This window comes from Cololabis saira, chromosome 1, assembly GCF_033807715.1.
Source record: "Cololabis saira isolate AMF1-May2022 chromosome 1, fColSai1.1, whole genome shotgun sequence".
NCBI classification, from domain to species: domain Eukaryota; kingdom Metazoa; phylum Chordata; class Actinopteri; order Beloniformes; family Belonidae; genus Cololabis; species Cololabis saira.
In genome coordinates this window covers 3327438-3350555 of record NC_084587.1, presented here as the reverse complement: position 1 = coordinate 3350555, position 23118 = coordinate 3327438, and the positions used below count along the sequence as shown (strand labels likewise).

Genomic DNA, 23118 nt, shown 5'->3' with positions numbered 1-23118 from the left:
TTTCAAGTAAAAAGTAAATTACTTTAAACAAATCAAGTTACTGTATATATTGTTAGAAAGTACATATTAATAAAAAAAAAAATCCGTAAAACGGTGCTTTAAAGTGCATCAAAAACAAGGTCAAATGCAGCAAACTTAAGTTGTCTTTACAAAAACAAAAACTTTTAAAACTTTAATGCTTTAAAACTTTAACGGTTATACACGTTTGTAGCGACGTGGGGAGCTTGTTGGCTTTTTCGAGACTCTTTTCTTTCATTTTCACATGGCTCTTCAACATTAGGTGGTCATCATCATCACATGTATTTTTACACCTTCAGTCAATAGAGTTTAGCAGAATTTGCAGAATAAAATGTCACCTGACACACAGAAGTCCCCGGGGTTCTGTTCAGCTCTGTATTTAGGCGTCAGCGTCGTGTTCCTTAATGTTTTCGCCGACGAAGGCTGATTTATTTTGAAGTCGCTTCACATGTTTGGAACAAAAGGGGAAATTTCAGAGCTGTGTCACGCAGATCAGCGTCCCTCTGCTAAAATTCCCCCTGGGTTTACGTCTCTCTCCCCATGATTACAGCATTTCAGTCAAATTATGTCACTTTCCACGATATTCCGTGTTAAAAAGTAGATTCTGTTTTTATTGGTCAATTCCGGGATCGTGGAAACCGTAGAGCCCTAGACTCTCCGTCTAGACATCTCTGCTGAGACTGCTGCCTCCGCAACCCGGTAACGGATGAGCGGAAGAAAATGGATGGATGGATATTTTTGTCTAAATTGTGTTGTGAATAGGGCTGCAACTAACGATTATTTTAATAATCGATTCATTTGTCGATTATTTTTTCGATTAATCGATGAATCGGATAAAAAAAAAGCATTAAATTCCAACCATTCAAAAACAGAACTGACGGTGCAAATTCACATTGCAGATAATCTTCAGAAAGTTCACGAACAGGTCACTCCTTGAACATCCCTGAGCTTTTAAAGTATTGATTAAAAAAAAAAACTAAATGGACTAACACAGAAAACATACACATGTATGCTTTACATCTGCTAAATATATAAAAATAAAGTGCACAAAAGAGGTATACTTTGTTTAAAAGGGACCTGAGCTGTCAGAACAATAAATACATTATAAAAAATAAAGAAAAATACAAATCAGAAACAGGATTTGTTTGAACATTACAATTTGTTCTCTCACTGCCTTCATTCAAAAAACTAAGGATCTTACCAAGAAATGTTCTTATTTCTAACCTAAAAATGCCATTACACCTGATATCACACATCACTTAAAAGGTTAGGTGTTTTTCCCACGTGTTAAAATTGAACTTTCATTTGTGTCAAGCAAATTTTAAGTTCTAGTTACGTTTTAAGTTAAAGTCTTTATAAGATTTTGAGTTTTGGCAGTGTTCAAAATAAAATTATGAGACCTGCTGTATTGGAGCACATTTTCTTTTAGTTAAAACTGTAGCGTGAACAGATGTTTAGAGGAACCTACGTATGTACCGGGTTAGAGGGGGAACATATCGGAGAACGGACCAGAAGAATATAGCGTGGATTAAAAATAAAAGTTAAGCACTGAGCTACATGTGTCTCCGTCTGGGCCATTGCAGACTGCCTGTGTACATATATATATATATATATATATATATATATATATATATATATATATATATATATATATATATGTATATATATATATCTATATATATATCTATATATATATATATATATATATGCCTGAGCACGGCATGTTACTAAAACCAAACAAACCGCGCCCTCTTTCTTTTCCTTCACGTGCGCGGCGTCAGCGCGCTGTGCCGCATTAAATGTAGTCCGGGCGCGACTTAAGGCTGATTTATGGTTCTGCGTTAGATCGACGGCGTAGGCTACGCCGTCGATCTAACGCAGAACCATAAATCAGGCTTTAGTGAGTGACGTAATAATCGCGCAACACAACAAATCGATAATGGAATTCGTTGCCAACGCTTTTAATAATCGAATTTTATCGATTGGTTGTGTTTCAGGAACACGGCCCAGTGGTTCGGCGTGGGCGAGGACTGTGAGACGAAGCAGCAGGTCTGGCAGAGGAAGAGCCTTCGTCACTGCAGCCAGCGCTACGGGAAGCTGAAGCCGCAGTTCCGGGAGCCCGACGCTGCCGTGGCGGCGGCTAACGCCGACCAGGGACTGGACTCGCCCGGCGCCCACAGGATGCCCAAGGTCTGAACCCCCATCACCACGCTCCCCCCGCCCCGGGTTCTCTCCCCTGACTGATCTCTGCCCCCCCCCTCCACAGATCGTGGACCCGCTGGCCCGCGGCCGGGCCTTCCGCTGCCCCGACGAGCAGGACGGGCGTTCCCCCCGGACGCCCCACTCGGCGGTCCCGCTGACCCCGGGGGTCACGTCCCTCAGCTCCTTCACCAGCCAGCCGGGCTACGGACGCTTCCCCCGACGCAAGAGGGAGTCGGTGGCCCGGATGAGCATCAGGGCGGCGTCCAGGCTGCTGCGGGTGAGCAGAACCGGGCCGGGACACGTCTGGACCGGGACACGTCTGGACTGGGACACGTCCGGTCCCTCGTCCTGACGGGTGTTATAGACCTGGGGCCTCATTTATAAAGCTTGCGTGTGAACAAAACAGGGCTTGAAAGATGCGCACACCACCTTCTACGCAAAGGTTGGGTTTAAAAAAAAAAAACTAACCGAAAAATGTGCGTATCTTTACGCCAACCCTGACCCTCCCGTAGGAACAGTCGTAAGATATGGGGAACTGGCGACGCAGACGGTGAAATGAAGCCAGATTCATGTCATCACATATCAGACTTACAGATCTATGTACCCCCAAGCCGGTGTTCTGCTGAGGTAGGAAATACTACCGTACCATCCCCGTTTCTTTTATCTCAGTTTCTTTTTTTTTCAAAGGCTTTTTCATGCAAATAGACGATTTAACAGCAGGAAGTCAGAAAGTGCTTGACATAGATCTATGTGTACGACGCTTCGGCGGAAGAAAAAAAAACCATCAAATCACGCTTCCACATAGATATTGGCAGGTAGGATGATTTGACAGATGAAAATACCCTGTCAGATCACGCTTCCACATACAGTGCCCAGCATAAATGAGTACACCCCCTTTGAAAAGTAACATTTTATACAATATGTCATTGAAAACAAACAATATTTCCAAAATGTGCACAGGTTACGTTTAATACAGCATCTGTTGAACTTTTGACTTAAAACAAAGGTTAATAATATAACTCAGATGACATATTTTTCAATTTTAGTCAAATTAGTGTGGTGCAATAATGAGTACACCCCACTGTAGGTCTCTGAGCAAAGCTACATTTTAGGCTCCCAATGTGTAATTGAACAAGCATTCAACCACAGGTGAGTCTAATTAGTCATTACACAGGTGTTCATTAGGCAGGTGGCTACAAAAGGGGGTTACCTAAAGCAAACCACCCCTTCCCATTTCCTGCTGTCCGCAATGGCACCACATGGAAGAGAAATGACACCAGATCTGCGAAAGATAATCATTTCTTTACACCAGAAAGGTAAAGGCTACAAGAATATCAGCAAAACCTTACAAATTAGTAAGAATACAGTTGCAAAAGTAATTCAAAAATTTAAGAAAGATGGAACTGCAACCACTGCACAGAGACGTCCAGGTCGACCACGGAAGTTAACACCACGACAGGAGCGTTTTTTGATGAGAAGGGTTGAAGAAAACCGGCATGCAAGTTCCCTGCAATTATCTAGGGAAGTAGCAAGTGCAACTGGAGTGACTGTTTCTCGTGACACAATACGCCGTACAGTGCAGAGGAATGGCATGCATGGGTGTCGTCCTCGAAAGAAGCCTCTCCTAAAGCCCAGTCACAAGAAAGCCCGTCTAGAGTTTGCCAGGGCACATGCCGACAAAGGTGAGCGCTACTGGGACTCTATACTGTGGAGTGATGAGACCAAAATCAATCTTTTTGGAACCGATGGCTTCAACACTGTCTGGCGTCGCAAGGGTGAGGAATACAAAGAAAAGTGCATGGTGCCCACAGTGAAACATGGGGGGGGTAGTGTCCTTATGTGGGGCTGCATGAGTGCTGCTGGTGTTGGGGAGCTGCATTTCATTGATGGCATCATGAATTCAGAAATGTACTGCTCTATACTGAAAACTAAGATGCTTCCATCACTTCTTGCCCTTGGTCGTCGTGCCCTTTTCCAACACGACAATGATCCTAAGCACACATCTAAAGCCACTGCTGGCTTTCTGAAAAGGAACATGGTGAGAGTGATTCCGTGGCCAAGTATGTCACCTGATCTGAACCCAATTGAACATCTTTGGGGAATTCTAAAGAGACAGGTTGAGCATCACTCTCCATCCAACATCCAATCTCTGAAAGAGGTCATTGTAGAAGAATGGAAAAAGATTGATGTTGCCAAATGTCGCCAACTTGTGCATTCCATGCCCAGGAGACTTGAAGCTGTCATTAAAAATAATGGAGGCCATACAAAGTACTAAATGTACTAAATTTAGTAGTTTTTGTTGTGGGGTGTACTCATTTTTGCACCACACTAATTTGACTAAAATTGAAAAATATGGCATCTGAGTTATATTATTAACCTTTGTTTTAAGTCAAAAGTTCAACAGATGCTGTATTAAACGTAACCTGTGCACATTTTGGAAATATTGTTTGTTTTCAATGACATATTGTATAAAATGTTACTTTTCAAAGGGGGTGTAATCATTTATGCTGGGGACTGTAGATACATGTTGATGTCTATGTGGAAGCGTGATCTGACGGGGTATTTTCATCTGTCCAATCATCCTACCGGCCCGGCGTGTCCGCGGTGCAGGACACGCCGGGCCGGTGTTGTGCCAAAAAGTGAATGCCTGCCAGAATCTGATTTCTCCCCTGAAAATGGCTCCTTTCACCTGCCAAAAATTGATTGAAGGCCAAATACAGTTAATGAAAGGTTGTTTCTACCTAAATATGATTTGATTTCATTCTTGAGTTTCATAATCTGAAAATCTGACGTTTCAGCGCTGTCGCTCAACGGGCTGCTGTGCGCGCTCCCGCGGCCAGAAATCAGATTCTGGCAGGCAACTCACTCGCTTTATTTTTGTTAGTGATGCCACTACAGTGACCACCTAATAATGTGGTTTTCCTGCCTCCACCTCATCCACAACATCTCCATCTCAGTCTCCGTGAAATTTAGTGGCACAGTGGCTCGACCCGTCTCATTCATCCTGACGCAGCAGAAACAGACTGCAGGTGGCTGCTCAGCAGGCTCATTCATATGCAAATACAGTCATGAACTACTTTGCATAGACCATTTATGGTCAAAGTGGGCGTGTAGAGGGCGGGATATGTATGTATATATATATATTTATATATAAAAAGAACATTGCGTGCACAGGGTTTTATAAGTCTGGATTTTTTTTTTTGCGCACGCCATTTTCGGCTTTTGAGCACACGTGCACTTTTAGTAGGAATCCTACGCACTCTTTTATAAATGAGGCCCCAGAACTTTATAGACCAGAACTTTCTAGACCAGCAGCAGAACTTTACTGATCAGAACTTTGTTCCAGGGCCGCGGCGGCGTGGCGGGCTCCCAGACCAGCCGGGGTTTCCCCAGGAGAAGCTTCGTCAGGCCCAGCTGGATGGAGGAGGACACGGTGGACTCTGGAGACGCCTCCGTGTCTCTGTTCTTCAGCAAGGTCGGCCGTCGCCTCTTCCTCCTCTTCCTGCTCTTCCTCCCCTTCATCCTTCTCCTTCTCCGTCAGGTGTTCACCTCACAACGGCTCCTCCAGCCCTCGGTCCGATCTCCGGACGTCTCCAGAACTGGAACTAAACCACATCCGTAAACACAGACGACAGGCCAATAAATAACTGTTACTTTCACCGCCTCTTATCTGAACTACGCTACCTTTGATATGTGAAATCCTGCCATTCACTTTAACCCTTTATGACCTACCGTAGAACAAGTCTAAGCATGTTTTTACATGCTATGAGTATTTTTATTTTCTATGAATCAAAACAAGCCATATAAGCCAATCTTTAATAATCTGTATGTTACAAGTCCATACTAACTAAATAAATTGCTAAAAAGTGCAAATAACTACCAATTTTACACATATTTTAGAACTTTATAGACCAGCACCAGAACTTTATAGACCAGTACCAGAGCTCTATCACTTCTCTGCTGGAAGCAACGCGTCGCGACGCGTAAAGGGAGACGCCAACATGTTGGTATTTCCTGCTGGAGCTTGATTAGAGGCTCTAACCGTCCTCTGTTATGATCTATTCATGTCTCTCACGTATTTATAGCTCAAAATAATCCTCCCGTGTTCTGGCGGTCCAGATAAAAGGAGACAAAAGGAGGCGGCGGGCCGGATTGGACCCGTGGACCTTCAGTTCAATATGTGGATGCATCTCTTTAAATTCAGTCAGTTTTTACCTCATTTATTTCATTAAAGGGGGATGAAACCTGTTAATGTTTGGTCACGTGAATCCAGCGGCGCTGACGCTTAAAAAGTCTTAAATTCCAGTTTCCTGAAATAAAGCCTTTTAAATGTCTTGATTTGTCTTAAATCTCAATCCAATGGTCTTAATTTTTTTATCTTAAATTTAGAGGCAATTTATCCAGTCATCGTTAAAAAGTTTTCTTACACTCTGAAAAGTTTATTTAATAGTTTTGAGGAGAAATAAATCTGTTTACCAGTTGTTAGACGCCTCAGTCAGGTCTGCTTTTCCTGGTTTTTACTAAATATTTAGGAGAAATTAGTAACAAAAGTTTCCATTATGGCAGAGAAAAGTAGAAACTTACACAATAAACTCACTGATATTTTATCTGCTTTAATCTACTAAATGTAATTGTAGTCTTTAACATAGAGAAAGTCTGATTCGGGCTGTGTTTTCATTATTTCCGTCGCGTTTGGGCTGGAACCAGATCTGGCAACCTCGACCTCAGCGCTGGATTTCTTAGTGTCTTTTCGGTCTTAAATTTGGTTTGAAAATGGTATCAAAAAGTCTTAAATTTACCTTGGTCCAACCTGTAGACGCCCTGTCCAGTCAAAGTGTGTTTTTAATTCCTGATATTTGAATCTACGTTGTTGTGCTGCTCTGATTGCAGTACCGTATTTTCTGGATATAAGCCGCACCCGCTCTATTTTAAAAAAAAAACAATAAAAAAAGATATACAAGCCGCACCTGTATATAAGCCGCATCCACTTTATTTAAAAAAAAAAGATATGCAAGCCGCAGATATTTAAGTTGTTAGATTAGATATTTACTACATGTACAGAACGATTTTGAACTATAAATGATGTACATGTATATACTAAATAGATCTTTCCTAACAGTGTCTTTTAACACGGCAGCAACTTTACTGATTAAAAATGGGACCGAACCAAGAGAAAATAACTGGTATTAATATTTATCTATTTATCTGTTTGAAATCTGCTTCTACTTCTATCTGCTAAAGAAGAAGTAGCGTATTCTTCTTTGCATTTATTGTGTCTTAGTTTTTATTCTAATTCCGGTTAGAGCGCCCCGAGCGGTGGAAGAAAAATCCACAGAATAGCCGCACCTTTGTATAAGCCGCATGGTTGAAAACTTAGGAAAAAAATAGCGGCTTATAGTCCAGAAAATACGGTAAATATTTCCCGTTCTTCAGCGTTCTATCTATCTATCTATTATCTATCATCCTAACTAACAACTTACTAATTCCACCGGCCTAGCCGTGTGGCAATAAAAGGAACTTGACTTGACATTACACTATATGTTTTATTTAAACCACAGTCTCTCTATTGTACATTTTTTCTGACATTCTTATATTTATATACTTTTTTGTACATTCTTTCTTTGCACATTTCTTGTACATATGAGACATGCCCCACTTATCTGTTTATTTTATCTTTTTTTTTTATTATCCTATTTGATACCTTCAACGTTTTGCTGCTCAGTTGCCTTGAAATTGCCCCTCGGGGATAAATAAAGTATTTCTGATTCTGATTCTGATATCCATCTATTATCTATCTACCATTTATCTACAGTATCATCCATCTATCCATTATTTATCATCCATCTATCAACTATCCATCTATTTATCATCCATGTATTATCTATCATCTATCTATCCGTCTATTATCTATATTTATCCATCTATCCATCTATTATCTATCCATTTATCATCAATCTATCTGTTATGCTGCTCTGGTTGAGGTAAATATTTCCCGTTATCTTCAGCGTGTTAAACGTGTAAAACTCTGGTCTCAGGGCGACGCCCACGAGGAGCTGTACTCGATGGCCGACGACGTGTTTGAATCTCCGCCGCTGTCGGCCGCCTTCGCCCCCAGCGAGCCGCTGGACCAGAGGCTCTTCAGCCTGTGAGTAACAACCCAGGTTATCTGGTTATTCTGGGAGGTTCCAACCTCAGCCAAAGTTTGACATGAAGAGATTAAAGGTTATGCTGATAACAGAGGGCTCTTCTCCCTCGTGTCCCCCCCCTGCAGCAGGGACGTGTCCCGGACCCCCAGGACTCCCGTGGTGGCGGCGGTGGAGAAGGGCCGGCCTCTCCGCGGCCGCCGCATCGCCTCCCAGGTGAAGCACTTCGCCTTCGACAAACACAAGCGTCAGTACGGGATGGGAGTGGTGGGAAAGTGGCTGAACCGACACTACCGGAACAGCATCAGCAGCAACGTGCAGAAGCAGCTGGACGACTTCCACAGCCACAGGTGGGAGGGGACGGGGGGTCATGGGGGGGCACTTACTGTAGACGCTCTCTGGTCTCGCATCTAAGTGATGCAGCCTGCAAAAGTAATAGAAATAGTTGTTTCAGCTACCGGATGCCCGACATGTCCTTCAGGATTAATAAAGTGTCTGTCTGTCTATCTATCATGTATCTATCTATCTATTATCTATCATGTATTATCTATCTATCATCTAATATCCATCCATCCATCCATCTTCCACCGCTTATCCGTTCCCGGGTCGCGGGGGCAGCAGCCTCAACAGAGATGCCCAGACTTCCCTCACCCCAGACACTTCCTCCAGTTCCTATCCATCTATTATCTATATTTATCCAGCTATCTATTATCTATCATCTATCTTTTATCTATCTATCCATCTATTATCTATCCATTTATTATTTATCTATCTATTCAATTGGGGGGGGTGGGGACCGCAGGCCAGCACGCAGCTCCTGAAGCTCCGGCCTGCAAACATGCATAAAAGAGAAAAAAGGGGGGCCGGCACAAGAAACTACAGGAGCGATGGACAAAAATGATAGCTATGAGATACTTATAATAAATAAAAATGGAATGGAGAAAAGAGGAGAGGAGAAGAAGGGTGAGGGGCACCGCCCAGTGGATCATGTCGGTGCCCCCCTATAGGCCTATAGCAGCATATCTACCACCAAGCTATATTTGAGACTAACTATTATAGTCTTGTTCTATAGCTGCAACTATGACTACTGAGTCTAACACACTAGAGTTTACACTACCTAGAGATTTACCAACACCAGCTAGAGGTTTACTAAACACCAGTACTGGAGTTGAGGGGGGAAGAGGGGGGATGGCATCCCCCCTGAAATAAAAACAGTCAAAATCATCCCCCCTGTAAAACTGCCATCCCCCCTTTCCATCCCTTATGTCATTTCATCAATGAATGTGGTTTTACTGCTATTTCAACATTTAGAGTCATCACCAGAAAAATAACACCAGAAAAATAACTTATTTGACAATTTTCACCTGTTTCAAGTAAATTTTCACTTGAGATAAGTAGGAAAATCTGCCAGTGGGACAGAATTTATCTTCTTATTACCGGTACAAGCAAAAAAATCTTGTTCCACTGGCAGATTTTTCCACTTATTTTAAGTGAAAATCTACTTGAAACAGGTGAAAAATTGTTGTTTTTTCCAGTGATGAGTCTTGTTTTAAGTGTAATGACATTTTTTTTTACTAAAATGAGACATTTTAACTACAAATAAGACAAATATTCTTGTTAAGTTTTTGAGTTTTTGCAGTGATCCATGTTACTTATCCTGTGAAGGATATAATCATATTGATAAGTTCAGAAAAGTGTTTTTATTGTTGTGTTTTGATGTATTTTATGTAAGCCCAGTGGATATTTAAAGCTTACAGAAGGCTGCATTTAACTGCTGCTATGTCATTCCTGCAGTATTTCTGCAGGTGTTTTGGTCACTGCTATTATTTATAATATATTATATTATTTGTAATCAGCACAAATTATCTGTCCCCATATGATAAAATCCACCATCCCCCCTGATTTTTTTTTACAACTCGAGTACTGCTAAACACTAACTATAGGCTTTACTAAACAGAAATGTTTTAAGTTTAGTTTTAAAGGTGGAGGTGGTGTCAGCCTCCTTAACCCAGATTGGAAGTTGGTTCCATAGTAATGGTGCCTGATAGCAGAACGCCCGCCCTCCAAATCTACATTTAAATACTCTAGGAACTACGAGTAAACCTGCACTCTGAGAGCGGAGAGCTCTGCCAGGAACATAAGGCACTATCAGGTCTTGCAAATAATGCGGAGCTAAGCCGTTTTGGGCTTTATATGCAAGTAATAATTATACACCCACCAATCCACCTGAGGCCGTCATGCGCCAGCCTTACCAAAGCAATTGGCCTGGAGGGGGAGAGGGAATAAACCCCAGTGCCTACCATTTGGCCTTCCATTATTCTAATTTGTATCTATCTATCTATCCATCGATCGAGCTGATATCAGTCTTACTATCATCTTTGCTCCCTGTAGTTTGATGGTTGGTGGGATGAAGGTTCCAGCTGCTTTAGCGTCTCCTCTCTGTCTGGTTCCAGGCCCTACTTCACGTACTGGATCACGTTTGTCCACGTGGTGATCACGCTGCTGGCCTGCTGCACGTACGGCTTCGCCCCCGTGGGGTTTTCACAGCACTCTGAGTCTCAGCTGGTGAGTGACGTTCTGTCCCCTCTGTCCCCTCCAACCTGGAGCTCCGTCTCCTCCGTCCCCTCCAACCTGGAGCTCCGTCCCCTCCAACCTGGAGCTCCGTCCCCTCCAACCTGGAGCTCCGTCCCCTCTGTCCCCTCCAACCTGGAGCTCCGTCCCCTCCAACCTGGAGCTCCGTCCCCTCCGTCCCCTCCAACCTGGAGCTCCGTCCCCTCCGTTCCCTCCAACCTGGAGCTCCGTCCGCTCCAACCTTGAGCTCCGTCTCCTCCAACCTGGAAACCACTGCTTCCACCTTCGTCTTCATTTCAACACATTCATCATCACACAAACATGCTGGGGTGTAACTTTTACGCACACGTCAACCTGGACAATATACCACTGTTTTATCATCTCTGGTGGCAGCAGCTCCAACCTGCAGTTCCTCTCCTGACCACAAGGGGCCCAGGAGCCTCTGACCTCCATGTTAAAATATGTAAATATCCAGCACAAATAATCATATTTACAGTCTAATCCAGGGGTCTGCAGCCTGCAGCTCCCTTTGGCCTTGAAAACAACCCCAACATAAATAAATTATATTTCTGAATTCATTTTTATTCATATTATTAGTTTATTTTGTTGGGCAGTTATCTTGGAGTTTGAGTTGATGTCATCACATTTTAAAAGAACTATTTTTAATTTCTAATTTGTCGGAAAATATACGTCAGTATTCATGTGCCCTCATCGCCAGTGACGCCGGCTTTACCTTCGTTCTTGATATCTGGTGAGAAGATATCCAACAACAAAAAATGTAACATTTAAAGACACTTCCAAAACAGAACTCTGCATCTGCTGAAAAATACCCAACCGAACCAGAACTGCTAGGAAAAGCTGAAGAGAGCAAACTTGTTGTGGCTTTGGAGGTCGTAAAGACGGAGAATATTTGAAAGATTCCTGCATAAAAATATCAGAGCATCTATTCTTTTATTCATCTATTAAGCTTAAATAGACTTAAATTAGCCTGCAGTTCGCAGTTTAATTTATTTCAAAGTCCGCCTACAAATGCACTTCTGTTGTTATATTTAGTGGTTGTAACAGCTAAAATAAATAAAAGATGAAAACTTTTAAAATCTACTATTTTTTTAAGCTTTTTTTTTTTTTTTTTAAGTGCAAAATGGCTCTTTTTTTTTTTTTTTTTTGAAGTGCAAAATGGCTCTTTTTTTTTTTTTTTTTTAAACATGTCTTTATTAGATTTTCCACATAATACACAACAATACAGAAACCCTGTTTGGCAGCACAACGCAAAAACACACAACCAAAAACAAGACAAGGGCAAGGACATTAAAAAGAAAAGAAACACATCAACAAAATGAAAACAAGCTCGTAATAGAAATCATAATAACAATAACAAACTAAATAGAAAAAATAAATAAAATAAAAATACGAGGCATAATTAAAATGTAAGTATTTATATGAAGTATAAATTATCTCCACGATGCCTCTTCAGGTCACCACCGTATATTCATGCTTACAAGGCCTCATCAATATCAACATTTTTAAGAAAAGCTAAGAACTTTCCCCGTATATCATCAAATTCAAAGGCTTTTTCTTGACACAGTAGGGGAGTTTTGCAAAAATGTTGCGGACCCCTGATTAGTGGAGATTGATCAGCCTCTAGTGGCCAGTGGAGGAACTGCAGTTTATAACTTCCCAGATTGGGCAGCATTTGTTAATCCCAGGTTATATATATGTTATTAGCTGCTGCTACTTTTTTTTTTTATTTTTTTTTTTTATTTTCTCATTGATTTTACAAAAAAACAAGGCACATTATGCCTTCCAGAAGAACATTTGCACCATAGAACACTGAGCAACCAATGAGTAAAACAAAACAAAGAAGATACAGAGCAAGAAAGAAAGAAAAGGAATAAACAATAAAATAAAATAAAAAATAAAAAACGCAAGTGATCAGTCAGGAATTAGGGAACAAAGATACTTCTGAACATGCTGGGCTTTTTGAATCATGCAAGATTTTAAATATTTTTTGTACTGAATTATTTAGTTTAGATATGCAATAAAGATTGGATTAATTTTCAAAAAGCGACATTTATGAATAAAAAATGTAGCCAATATAATTAAATTATTGATTCCAAAGTCTATTTTTTTTGTCCTCCACTTGTAAACCAACTTTAATGCTTTCAAATGTAAGAATAGGAATGGTTTGATCATTATAGGTTATCCCGTATTAAAGCTTCCCAAAAGGTCCTGGTTAAGCTACAAGAGAAAAAAAGATGCTCTAAGGTTTCCATGTCTGCGTTACAAAAAGTACAATTATTCAAATCTAAATTAAACCTTTTTATGTAAAAAATCATTACATGGATAAACCTCATTCATTATTTTAAAAGGAACTTCTTTAGCCTTAGGTGGAAGTGGAAAGGAGAGAGAACTGGTTCTCATCTTAATCAAAAAACTAATAGTATAATGTTGAAACATAAGTTTCTTCTTCAAAGGTGAAGAGAAACACATCAAAGTAAAATTAGTTCTCAAGAATTTATTACTGCATTTTTTATCTAAAAAAATACAACCATCTATAACTAAAGGCATTTGTGGACTAACCACAGAAAAAGTCATCATGCCTTTAAGTTGGAGAATCATTGCTTGTGGAACTGCCTTAATTACTGTGTTATATTGTCTATTTGTACAAACAAGGTTGTATTTTGCGATGAAAGAGCTGCTGCTACTTCCTAACTACTGATCCAGCTGGCCGTGAGGCTTCAGCAGAGAAACTACCTGTATAGATGAATCACAGGACATTCTCCGGCCTGAAGGTGGCGCTGATGCGTCTCTGTTTTCCTCCGCAGGTGCTGAAGAACAAAGGAATCTATGAAAGCGTCAAGTTCATCCAACAGGAAAACTTCTGGATTGGACCGAGCTCCGTGAGTTTCTCATTTTCCAGTTTTCTCCCAGAATAAAAGTGTTTGTCTAAATCAGGGCTCGGCAACCCGCGGCTCTAGAGCCGCATGCGGCGCTTTAGCGCCGCCCTAGTGGCTCCTGGAGCTTTTTTTGTCTTTCTTTTTTTCCCTTTTTTCTTCTTTTTTGATTTTTGTTTTCCTTGTTTGTTTTTTTTTTCTTTTTTCTCTTTTTCTCTTTTTCTTTTTTTTTCCTATTTTTCTTTTTTCCTTTTTTAATCTCGACATTTCAACTTTTTTCTCGACATTTCGACTTTTTTCTCAACATTTCGACTTTTTTCTCGACAATTCGACTTTTTTCTCGAGATTGTACTTCAACATTAATCTCGACATTCTGACTTTTTTCTCAAAATTTGGACTTTTTTCTCGACATTTCAACTTTTTTCTCAACATTTCCACTTTTTTCTCAACATTTCCACTTTTTTCTCGAAGTGCATAATGAAAAAAAAACTCTTCCCTTAGTTCTAACTAATATAGAAACATGCAGCATGTGTTGCCTTAATTCTAAGGCTTATACAAGACTTTTCATTTTTTGCGGCTCCAGACATATTTGTTTTTTGTGTTTTTGGTCCAATATGGCTCTAAAACATTTTGGGTTGCCGACCCCTGGACTAAACGTATTTGTTGAAACAGTTCACAGGGACCGATGCCGTCTGGTGCTGCAGACCAGTGACTCTCAACCGGGGCTCCGCGGACCCCTGGTGGTCCGGGGTGGAACTGCAAGGGGTCCGTGGATGCGTGATAATAAAATATATATATATTAAAAAAAGATCCTCTGACATTTATAGAAAGTTCAAGTTTCAAGTTTATTTATAAAGCACTTTAAAATCAACAGCTGACCAAAGTGCTGGACAAGTGAAAGAAAAATAAAAACAAAACCGGACAACGTAAAACATAAAACACATAAATGAAATACAACAATCATGGCGAGTTAAATGCTAGTTAGTAAAAATGAGTTTTAAGAAAATATTTAAAAAGAAATGTTAATAATTTTTTTTTTTTTGTGAAAGAAATAGATTATTATTTTACTAAAATGTGACCGAGACCTTTATCTACCTAAACTACAGAGGGTCACATGACCTTCTTTTACTCTTTACAGGTGTAATTAGTTGTATTTTAATAAGAAATCTTGCACCAGTTTGCATTGTTGAAGTTACTGCATGATGTTAATACAAACGTAACATGATCTGGATCCTTTTCAGATTAAGAGCCCCCTAGTTTCAAAGGCTTTTATTGTGAAATATATGCAGGAAGCTCATTAACTTGCAAAGTTCAAGTTAGCGCTCCAAATTGCAAAAATGTAAAAAAAACAAACAAAGAATAACACGATAAGCACAAAGAATAAGAAGAAAAAAGTAGACGATGATGCCTCGTATTAAAAAAAGCTGTTTGTTTCGAACATAGCAGACTCTGAGATTCTGGTCCATGGGGTCGGGAGCCCAAAAAGGTTTTAAAACCAGTTCTCTAGACCTTCATTTATCACGTCCTTCCCTCTGAAGCAGTCACGCCATTTATTCTTCGGGTGCAACGTTGCATCCTGGTAGTCGAGAGGAATCTCCACTCCCGTGTTTCAGCGTTTGATCCTCCGTGTGTGTGTGGTTTCCAGGAGGACCTGATCCACCTGGGGGCAAAGTTCTCTCCCTGCATCCGCCGGGACGAGCAGATCGTCAGCCTCATCCGGAGAGCCAAAGACAAGGAGAAGCAGTCGGGCTGCTGCGTCCAGAACGACAACTCTGGATGTGTGCAGACGCTCAGGACCGACTGCTCGGTACGGGATGAGCCGCATCTCTGCAAGATTACCGAGGAAGGAAACTTAGCTTTATACAGTTACACTTCCGTCTGCATAAATGTATTCACACAAACTGCAGAAGCAGTGTGGAAAACCTCGATACCTCCGTAACACCGTGTCCTAACTGCATGTGACGCGAGCGAGTGTCAGCGACAAAAACACGTTTTTTAGTTGTGGGCGTGGTTTCACGAATCGGAGGCCGACCGATGTAAATCGCGCCCGTCGTTGCGTAACGACGGGAGCAGAATCTTATTGTCTCGTAGATCCACGGCGTAGGGTACGCGGCGACGCGCACCGTTCGGTGAGTGCGCCGCGTACCCTACGCCGTAAGGTCTGCGTTGGTGAAACGCGGAACCATAAATCAGCCTTTTAAAAGGCGAGTCTCAGCTGTCAATCAAAAGAACGTGGTAGAACGTAGCGGCCGATAACGCGCTCAGTGTGGACAGAGCGCGTCCGATGCCACGCAGTGCGACGCGACAGTCGGACACTCGCATGCAGTTAGGACAGGCTGTAAGAATCAAAATTAGAATGTTTTCACATTTGTCTTGGGTTTTGGTAATTCTAAAATTACTGACAATATCAACAACAGACACAGAAAAATAATAGTGATCATAAAATTGTGTAATTGGCAATGAGGAAGCTTTATAAAATAATAATAAAATGCAATAGAATTACAGCACTAGAGGAAAGAATGCAATGCAAAGAAAATGTAAATTATCTTTCCTGAGAACTGTAAAATTGTTCAGGACTGATCTGCAAAATATAACAAATGGGCATTCAGTTATTCACAGGTTATAAAGTATTTTTTTATTTTGTCAGTAAGTATGTTGGACTACTAATTTATGACGAAGTCCCTCTAAAAAACGTTTGTAGTTTGGGGAGCATTATCTGGCTGAAACAGGACAGGGGGGCGGGGGAGATTTCACTAATAAAACCAAGTTGAACTTAGTGATTTTCAACATCGTCATATTATATTGTTTAGCCAAAAATAGATACATTACCTCTTCGCTATCCATCCTGCAAACGACCGCTGAAAACAGAAAAGTAGTTTTGAAAGTCCGTCCCGTCTTATTTCATTATCAAAACAAATGCAGCGACGGGGACAGGAGTTTTCCGTCAGTACGCGCTGGTGCTCATGGGAAACGTAGTTTTTTCTGGTAAAGCACTACCGCTTTTGTCCAAAGGAGCCACCAAACTCAACAAAAGCTGAAAGTTACATTGTGCTGCTTTAACTTTAGATTTTAGAGGATTAAATACTAACCTGACCCTGCAGGACACACTGGCCACCTTCATAAAGTGGGACAAGGAGCCGGTGGTCATCGAGAGGTCATCTGGTTCCGTCTGTCATCAGGACCCCAGGTGAGGAGGGGAAACGGGTCGTAACAACAAACGTTGATCTGGTCTGAGATCGGGGCCTCGTCTGACCTGTGTCTCTCTCCTCGGTGCCGCCGGACCAGAGTGTGTGAGGAGCCGGCGTCCACGGCGCTGCACCGGTGGCCGGACGACATCACCAGGTGGCCGGTGAGGGTATCAGTATCAGAATCAGTGAATCAGAATCTGGAGACGATGTGACGTCTTCAATCCCCTCTGGTGTCTTTGGCAGATCTGCACGTTGCCCAGGAAGTGGAACCACACGGGATACCGACACATGGACTGCAACATCAAGGGACGGCCCTGCTGCATCGGAACCAAGGGCAGGTGGGAAAACACAAAAGTACATCTTTAGATAGATCAAATCATCATCAAATACATCTTTATCTGTATAGCGCTTTTCATACAAATAAAAAATGCAGCGCAAAGCGCTTTACGTAAAACGTAAAAGTCCACTCCCAGCATGGAGGCTCCTCATGAGGAAACACTGGAGCTAAAGGCTACAAGAAAGCAGGATAAGATGGCTATGAAGTTAAAATACACTCTAAAAGAGTTTAAAAGTATAACATAAAATCCTAAAAGTTGGTCTAAAAAGCAAGACATGCTAAAACAAGTATAAGAACAACTTAAAACCATAAGACCTGGGTTAAAGCAACAAGAACAGCTAGTTAAAACAAGGGTATACAAGAAAGACTAAAAGGAATCAGCTAAAAGCTGATTTAAAAAGGTGAGTCTTGAGCTTTTAAAAGCATCAACAGTCTGAGTTTCTCCGGCTGCTGTTCCTCAGACGTGGTAATGAAATGATTCCTCATGGTTACGGTTCTGACTTTGGGAATGATTAAAAGGCCAGAGGAACTCAGGGTCCGCTGGGGTTTAGGGTAAAAGCAGATCAGACTGATAAGAAGGACCGAGACCGTTAAGAGATTTAAAAACTAATAAGAGAACCTTAAAATCCATCCTGAAGCGCACGGGGAGCTGATGCAGATGAATGTTTTAAAGAGGCAGCTAGAGATCCATCACATGGATGCACAGATAACAACGTACATTTAGCAGCTTCTCTCCGTGGTCGGGAAGGCTCATGTCGATAAACCAGAGTTGTTTAAGGTCACTGACCTTTGAGGCTTTGAAGATCAGCAGGAGTTTAAAATCAATACATGTGAACAAACGTGCCTTTTCTCTTCCAGGAAAGTCAGAACCGCCCACAGCGCTCGCTGAAATCACTTAAAACTGACTAAAGTTACTGTAATGATTAACTGAACATCGACTAATGAAAACTAGAAATTGCTTTTGAGTTGTTGTTTAATTGAATTGTAAAAAATAAGATAATAAAACTGGCTTGGAATAATAAATGGGGCGTTATTAGACCACAGTGACCTGGTACACGACAGGGTTCCAGGTAAACGAGGTTTGAGCTCCATCAGTGTCAGATCAAACCACTCTCACTGTCTGAACCAAAGATACGCCTTTTCCACCAGACCAGTTCCAGAGCTGGTTCTGGTTCACAACTCGTTGAACTAGGAACCAGCTGAGAACCGGTTTGTTTTTCCACAGCTTGGGCGCTAAGAGGAGCCACGTCATTACGTCTCTGTAAACGTCAGTTACGTCGCTGCGTTTGTGTGAAAGTTGCAGCAACAACCAGGTATCTGCTCTAACAGGACTTGGTCCACGTAGCTCCTCCGTGGACACGTCTCTAAAAGACAGGTTGTCTCCTCCTCCTCCCATGATGCTTTGCTGCATCCAGATTAATTCTTATTTGAAAATGTCTCCGTCTCCCAGTCTTGCTGTTGCCGTTGGTCTTAATAACTCTACCCCCTCTGCTTACGTAAGTGGTTCTTTCCTCTAGACCAGCAAAGAGTTGGTGCTACCTTGGAACCGGTTCTTCTGGCCCGGAGCCAGTTCTTCGTCAGTGGAAACAGAAAGCCCGGTTCCAAACTCAGCACTGGTCCAGAACCAGAACCAGAACCAGCCCTGGAACCGGTTTGGTGGAAAAGGGGTAAAGGCTGGATTATGGTTCTGTGTTAAATCGACGCCCAGCGTGCGCCGCAGGTTGCGTTGCGTTGTGCACACCACGCCGTTTTTTTGTCACATTAGTTGTCCTTATCTCTGTGATTCACTGTGATCGGAAAAGTCGGATAAACCAGTGGTCCCCAACCTTTTCTGTACCGCGGAACGGTTTAATGTCAATATTTTCAAGGCCCAATCTAAAGGTGTAGCTGATAAAAACTAAATAAAATGACCGGCATTAAAAACTGTGGTATTTTCTCTATAGTAGTAGTAATAATAATAATAATAATATAATAAATGAAATAATGGAAATTGTAAATTACCTATAATATCAGTGTTTCTATAAATGTGTGTTTGTTTTCTCATTAACGTTATTTAAAGCCAGGCTTTTATTTTATTGTTATATATTAAGAAGACCGATATTTAGTGCTTTTATTTTGAAGGCGTCTCACCGAGACCTCGTAAACATCCGGCGCTTCGGACTTTAACGGTAAAAGTTTAACGGCAGTAGAAAGTGTGTCTGAAAGACTAAACTAGTATCAGGAATTCTAAAGTGGTGCCTAACTGACACAAAAAGCACCTGCTGATGAGGATTTGTGCAAATTTTATACCGTATTTATTAGTGATGCACCGATTGTTCGGTAACCGAAATTGTTCGGCCGAAAATGGCAAAAAAACACTTTCGGTGTTCGGTGGAATAAGTGGGAAAAAAACCGAACAATTAATAACAGCGTTGTAATATAAGGAAATAGACTGGCCGCTCCGTAACTGTTGCACAACACATAAATCGTTGGCCAACCAAAAACTAACCACATAAGAATTTAACTTACATTCACCAGCAGGTGGAACCAAAACAACATAAATCAATCTATTACAGGTGCGTTTAGATGACGAAATCAAACGTGGAAGAGCGTGGAGTGAAGTGGTCGGTGCAAACATGTCAGCAGTGTGGAAGTATTTTAGAGTGGCACAGAATAATACAAGAATGGCTGTTTGCAATGAATGTTCTGCTCAAATATCTAGAGGGGAAACATCTGCAAAGTCTTTCAGCTACAAGTTTGATTTATCATTTGAAATGATAAAAAAACCCTGAGCGCTTTAATGCATTTTTATTGTTTTGAGGCCTATGTTACAATGTTCAGTCAGTTAAGCCTAACGTAAGCTCAAAGATGGCCAAAAAATGTATTTTGCTTATTTATATATTTTAAGTTATTGTTCTTTGCTGGTATAATGTCTGCTGGAATATTTAAGAAATGCTGGGAAATTAAAAAATGTTCAGTTTTTTATGTTCAACAAATGTTTTCTACCTTGTAATTTTGTAAAAGATTTTTTTCTTTTAAAAGCATGCCTAAATCAAATTTATTTGATTTATGCAATGGTGAAAAAATTGGCAAAATAAATGAAAAACTGCGAAGAACCATGTTCGGTATTGTTCGGTATTCGGCCAAGTGTTTATTATTATTTTCGGTTTCGGTTTCGGCCACAAATTTTCATTTCGGTGCATCACTAGTATTTATGTCCAGCTTGAGTTTGGTCGCTCATGTATTGTGGTAGCTTTATTGCCAACCGAGCAGCAGCTGCGTCGGTCTGTATTTAAGTTAAACTTATATGAATGTAGAAAGACTAACTATTTTATTTTATTTTATTCCTTTATAGCTCTTACGGTGTGTTTGCAGTGTATTTACATCCAAGGAATAAAAACATTGTGAACCATCAGTTTGAGAGTCAACATCATCAGTCGGGGATTCTACAGAAATTATTTTTTAATACTTTTTTTTTTTTTCTCTCTGTGCGGCCCGGTACCAAATGACCCACGGCCCGATACCGGGCCGCGGCCCGGTATCGGGCCGCGGCCCGATACCGGGCCGCGGCCCGGGGGTTGGGGACCACTGGGATAAACCATTCAGGAAAAGATCGCACCCCCTAGCGGTCGCGGGGGGTACTGCACCGCGGCGAAATGGAGGGGCAGGAGAAGTCCTAAGTGTTCACGACGGCGTCACGGTGACGGCATAGGCTCTGTGTTGGTTTAACGCAGAGCCATAATCAAAACTGGCATGTAATGTTTGTTTTTTTTTTACTTTGTTTATTAAGAAGATTTTTTAAATTGGTAGACGGGATTAAATGATTTTCTTTAAAGTGCTTCCGGAAAGGGTTCCACAATCTGGAAAAGGTTTGAGCAGAGCCTCTCAAACTGTCATGTAACGTTAAGGTTGTTCCGGTACTGGTACTGGTACTGTAGCATCATGAGGGCCCTCAGAACCAGCCCTGGGGGACACCAGGACTAAACTGATCCATGTCCCAGAACCAGCCCTGGGGGACACCAGGACTAAACCAGGACTAAACTGAACCATGTCCCAGAACCAGCCCTGGGGGACACCAGGACTAAACTGAACCATGTCCCAGAACCAGCCCTGGGGGACACCAGGACTAAAACTGATCCATGTCCCAGAACCAGCCCTGGGGGACACCAGGACTAAACTGAACCGTCTCCTCTCTCGTAGGTGTGAGATCACCACCAGGGAATACTGCACCTTCATGCACGGATACTTCCACGAGGAGGCCACGCTCTGCTCTCAGGTGTGTGTGTGTGTGTGTGTGTGTGTGTGTGTGTGTGTGTGTGTGTGTGTGTGTGTGTGTGTGTGTGTGTGTGTGTGTGTGTGTGTGAGTGTGTGTGTGTGTGTGTGTGTGTGATCTCTGACCTCTCCCTCTCCTCAGGTCCACTGTCTGGATGAAGTGTGTGGTCTCCTTCCGTTCCTCAACCCTGATGTTCCTGATCAGGTTTACCGACTGTGGCTGTCGCTCTTCCTCCACGCCGGGTACGTCCATCACCCCCTGCACCCTCCATCACCTTACACCCTCAACATCCATCACCTTACACCCTCAACCTCCTTCACCTTACACCCTCAACATCCATCACCTTACACCCTCAACCTCCTTCACCTTACACCCTCAACATCCATCACCTTACACCCTCAACCTCCATCACCTTACACCCTCAACATCCATCACCTTACACCCTCAACCTCCTTCACCTTACACCCTCAACCTCCATCACCTTACACCCTCAACCTCCATCACCTTACACCCTCAACCTCCATCACCTTACACCCTCAACCTCCTTCACCTTACACCCTCAACCTCCATCACCTTACACCCTCAACCTCCATCACCTTACACCCTCAACCTCCATCACCTTACACCGTACACCCTCCTTCACCTTACACCCTCAACATCCATCACCTTACACCGTACACCCTCCTTCACCTTACACCCTCAACATCCATCACCTTACACCCTCAACCTCCATCACCTTACACCCTCAACATCCATCACCTTACACCCTCAACCTCCATCACCTTACACCCTCAACATCCATCACCTTACACCCTCAACCTCCATCACCTTACACCCTCAACATCCATCACCTTACACCCTCAACCTCCATCACCTTACACCCTCAACCTCCTTCACCTTACACCCTCAACCTCCATCACCTTACACCCTCAACCTCCATCACCTTACACCCTCAACCTCCATCACCTTACACCCTCAACATCCATCACCTTACACCCTCAACCTCCATCACCTTACACCGTACACCCTCCTTCACCTTACACCCTCAACATCCATCACCTTACACCCTCAACATCCATCACCCTACACCCTCCTTCACCTTACACCCTCAACATCCATCACCTTACACCCTCAACATCCATCACCCTACACCCTCCTTCACCTTACACCCTCAACAACCCTGGTCCTCGAGGGCCGGTGTCCCTGCAGGTTTTAGATGTTTCCCTGCTTCATTGCACCATGATACAAGTGACTGTGTCATTAACAGAATTGTGCAGCCCTGGATGACAAGCTGATGACGATGATTAATTAGAATCAGGTTTGTTAAAGGAGGGAAACATCTAAAACATGCAGGACACCGGCCCTCGAGGACCAGGGTTGGTGACCCCTGCCCTACACCCTCAACCTCCATCACCTTACACCCTCAACATCCATCACCTTACACCCTCAACATCCATCACCTTACACCCTCAACATCCATCACCTTACACCCTCAACCTCCATCACCTTACAC

At 42.2% G+C, this 23118-nt stretch overlaps 1 protein-coding gene across 4 annotated transcripts in view; it reads left to right on the top strand.

Moving 5' to 3' along the window:
• LOC133448389 (inactive rhomboid protein 2-like) overlaps positions 1 to 23118 on the top strand; it is a 76183-nt gene that overhangs the window by 42637 nt on the left and 10428 nt on the right. For 2 of the 4 annotated variants that reach the window (XM_061726993.1, XM_061726904.1), the window contains exons 4-16: positions 2016 to 2208; positions 2285 to 2497; positions 5567 to 5695; positions 8256 to 8365; positions 8492 to 8713; positions 10817 to 10928; positions 13760 to 13834; positions 15474 to 15635; positions 16930 to 17015; positions 17114 to 17177; positions 17260 to 17354; positions 21533 to 21608; positions 21747 to 21847. In XM_061726993.1, the coding sequence (XP_061582977.1) occupies positions 2016 to 2208; positions 2285 to 2497; positions 5567 to 5695; positions 8256 to 8365; positions 8492 to 8713; positions 10817 to 10928; positions 13760 to 13834; positions 15474 to 15635; positions 16930 to 17015; positions 17114 to 17177; positions 17260 to 17354; positions 21533 to 21608; positions 21747 to 21847 (1638 nt within the window). The remainder of the gene's footprint in view (positions 1 to 2015; positions 2209 to 2284; positions 2498 to 5566; positions 5696 to 8255; positions 8366 to 8491; positions 8714 to 10816; positions 10929 to 13759; positions 13835 to 15473; positions 15636 to 16929; positions 17016 to 17113; positions 17178 to 17259; positions 17355 to 21532; positions 21609 to 21746; positions 21848 to 23118) is intronic. The other 2 variants (XM_061727165.1, XM_061727081.1) reach the window with 2 other exon arrangements.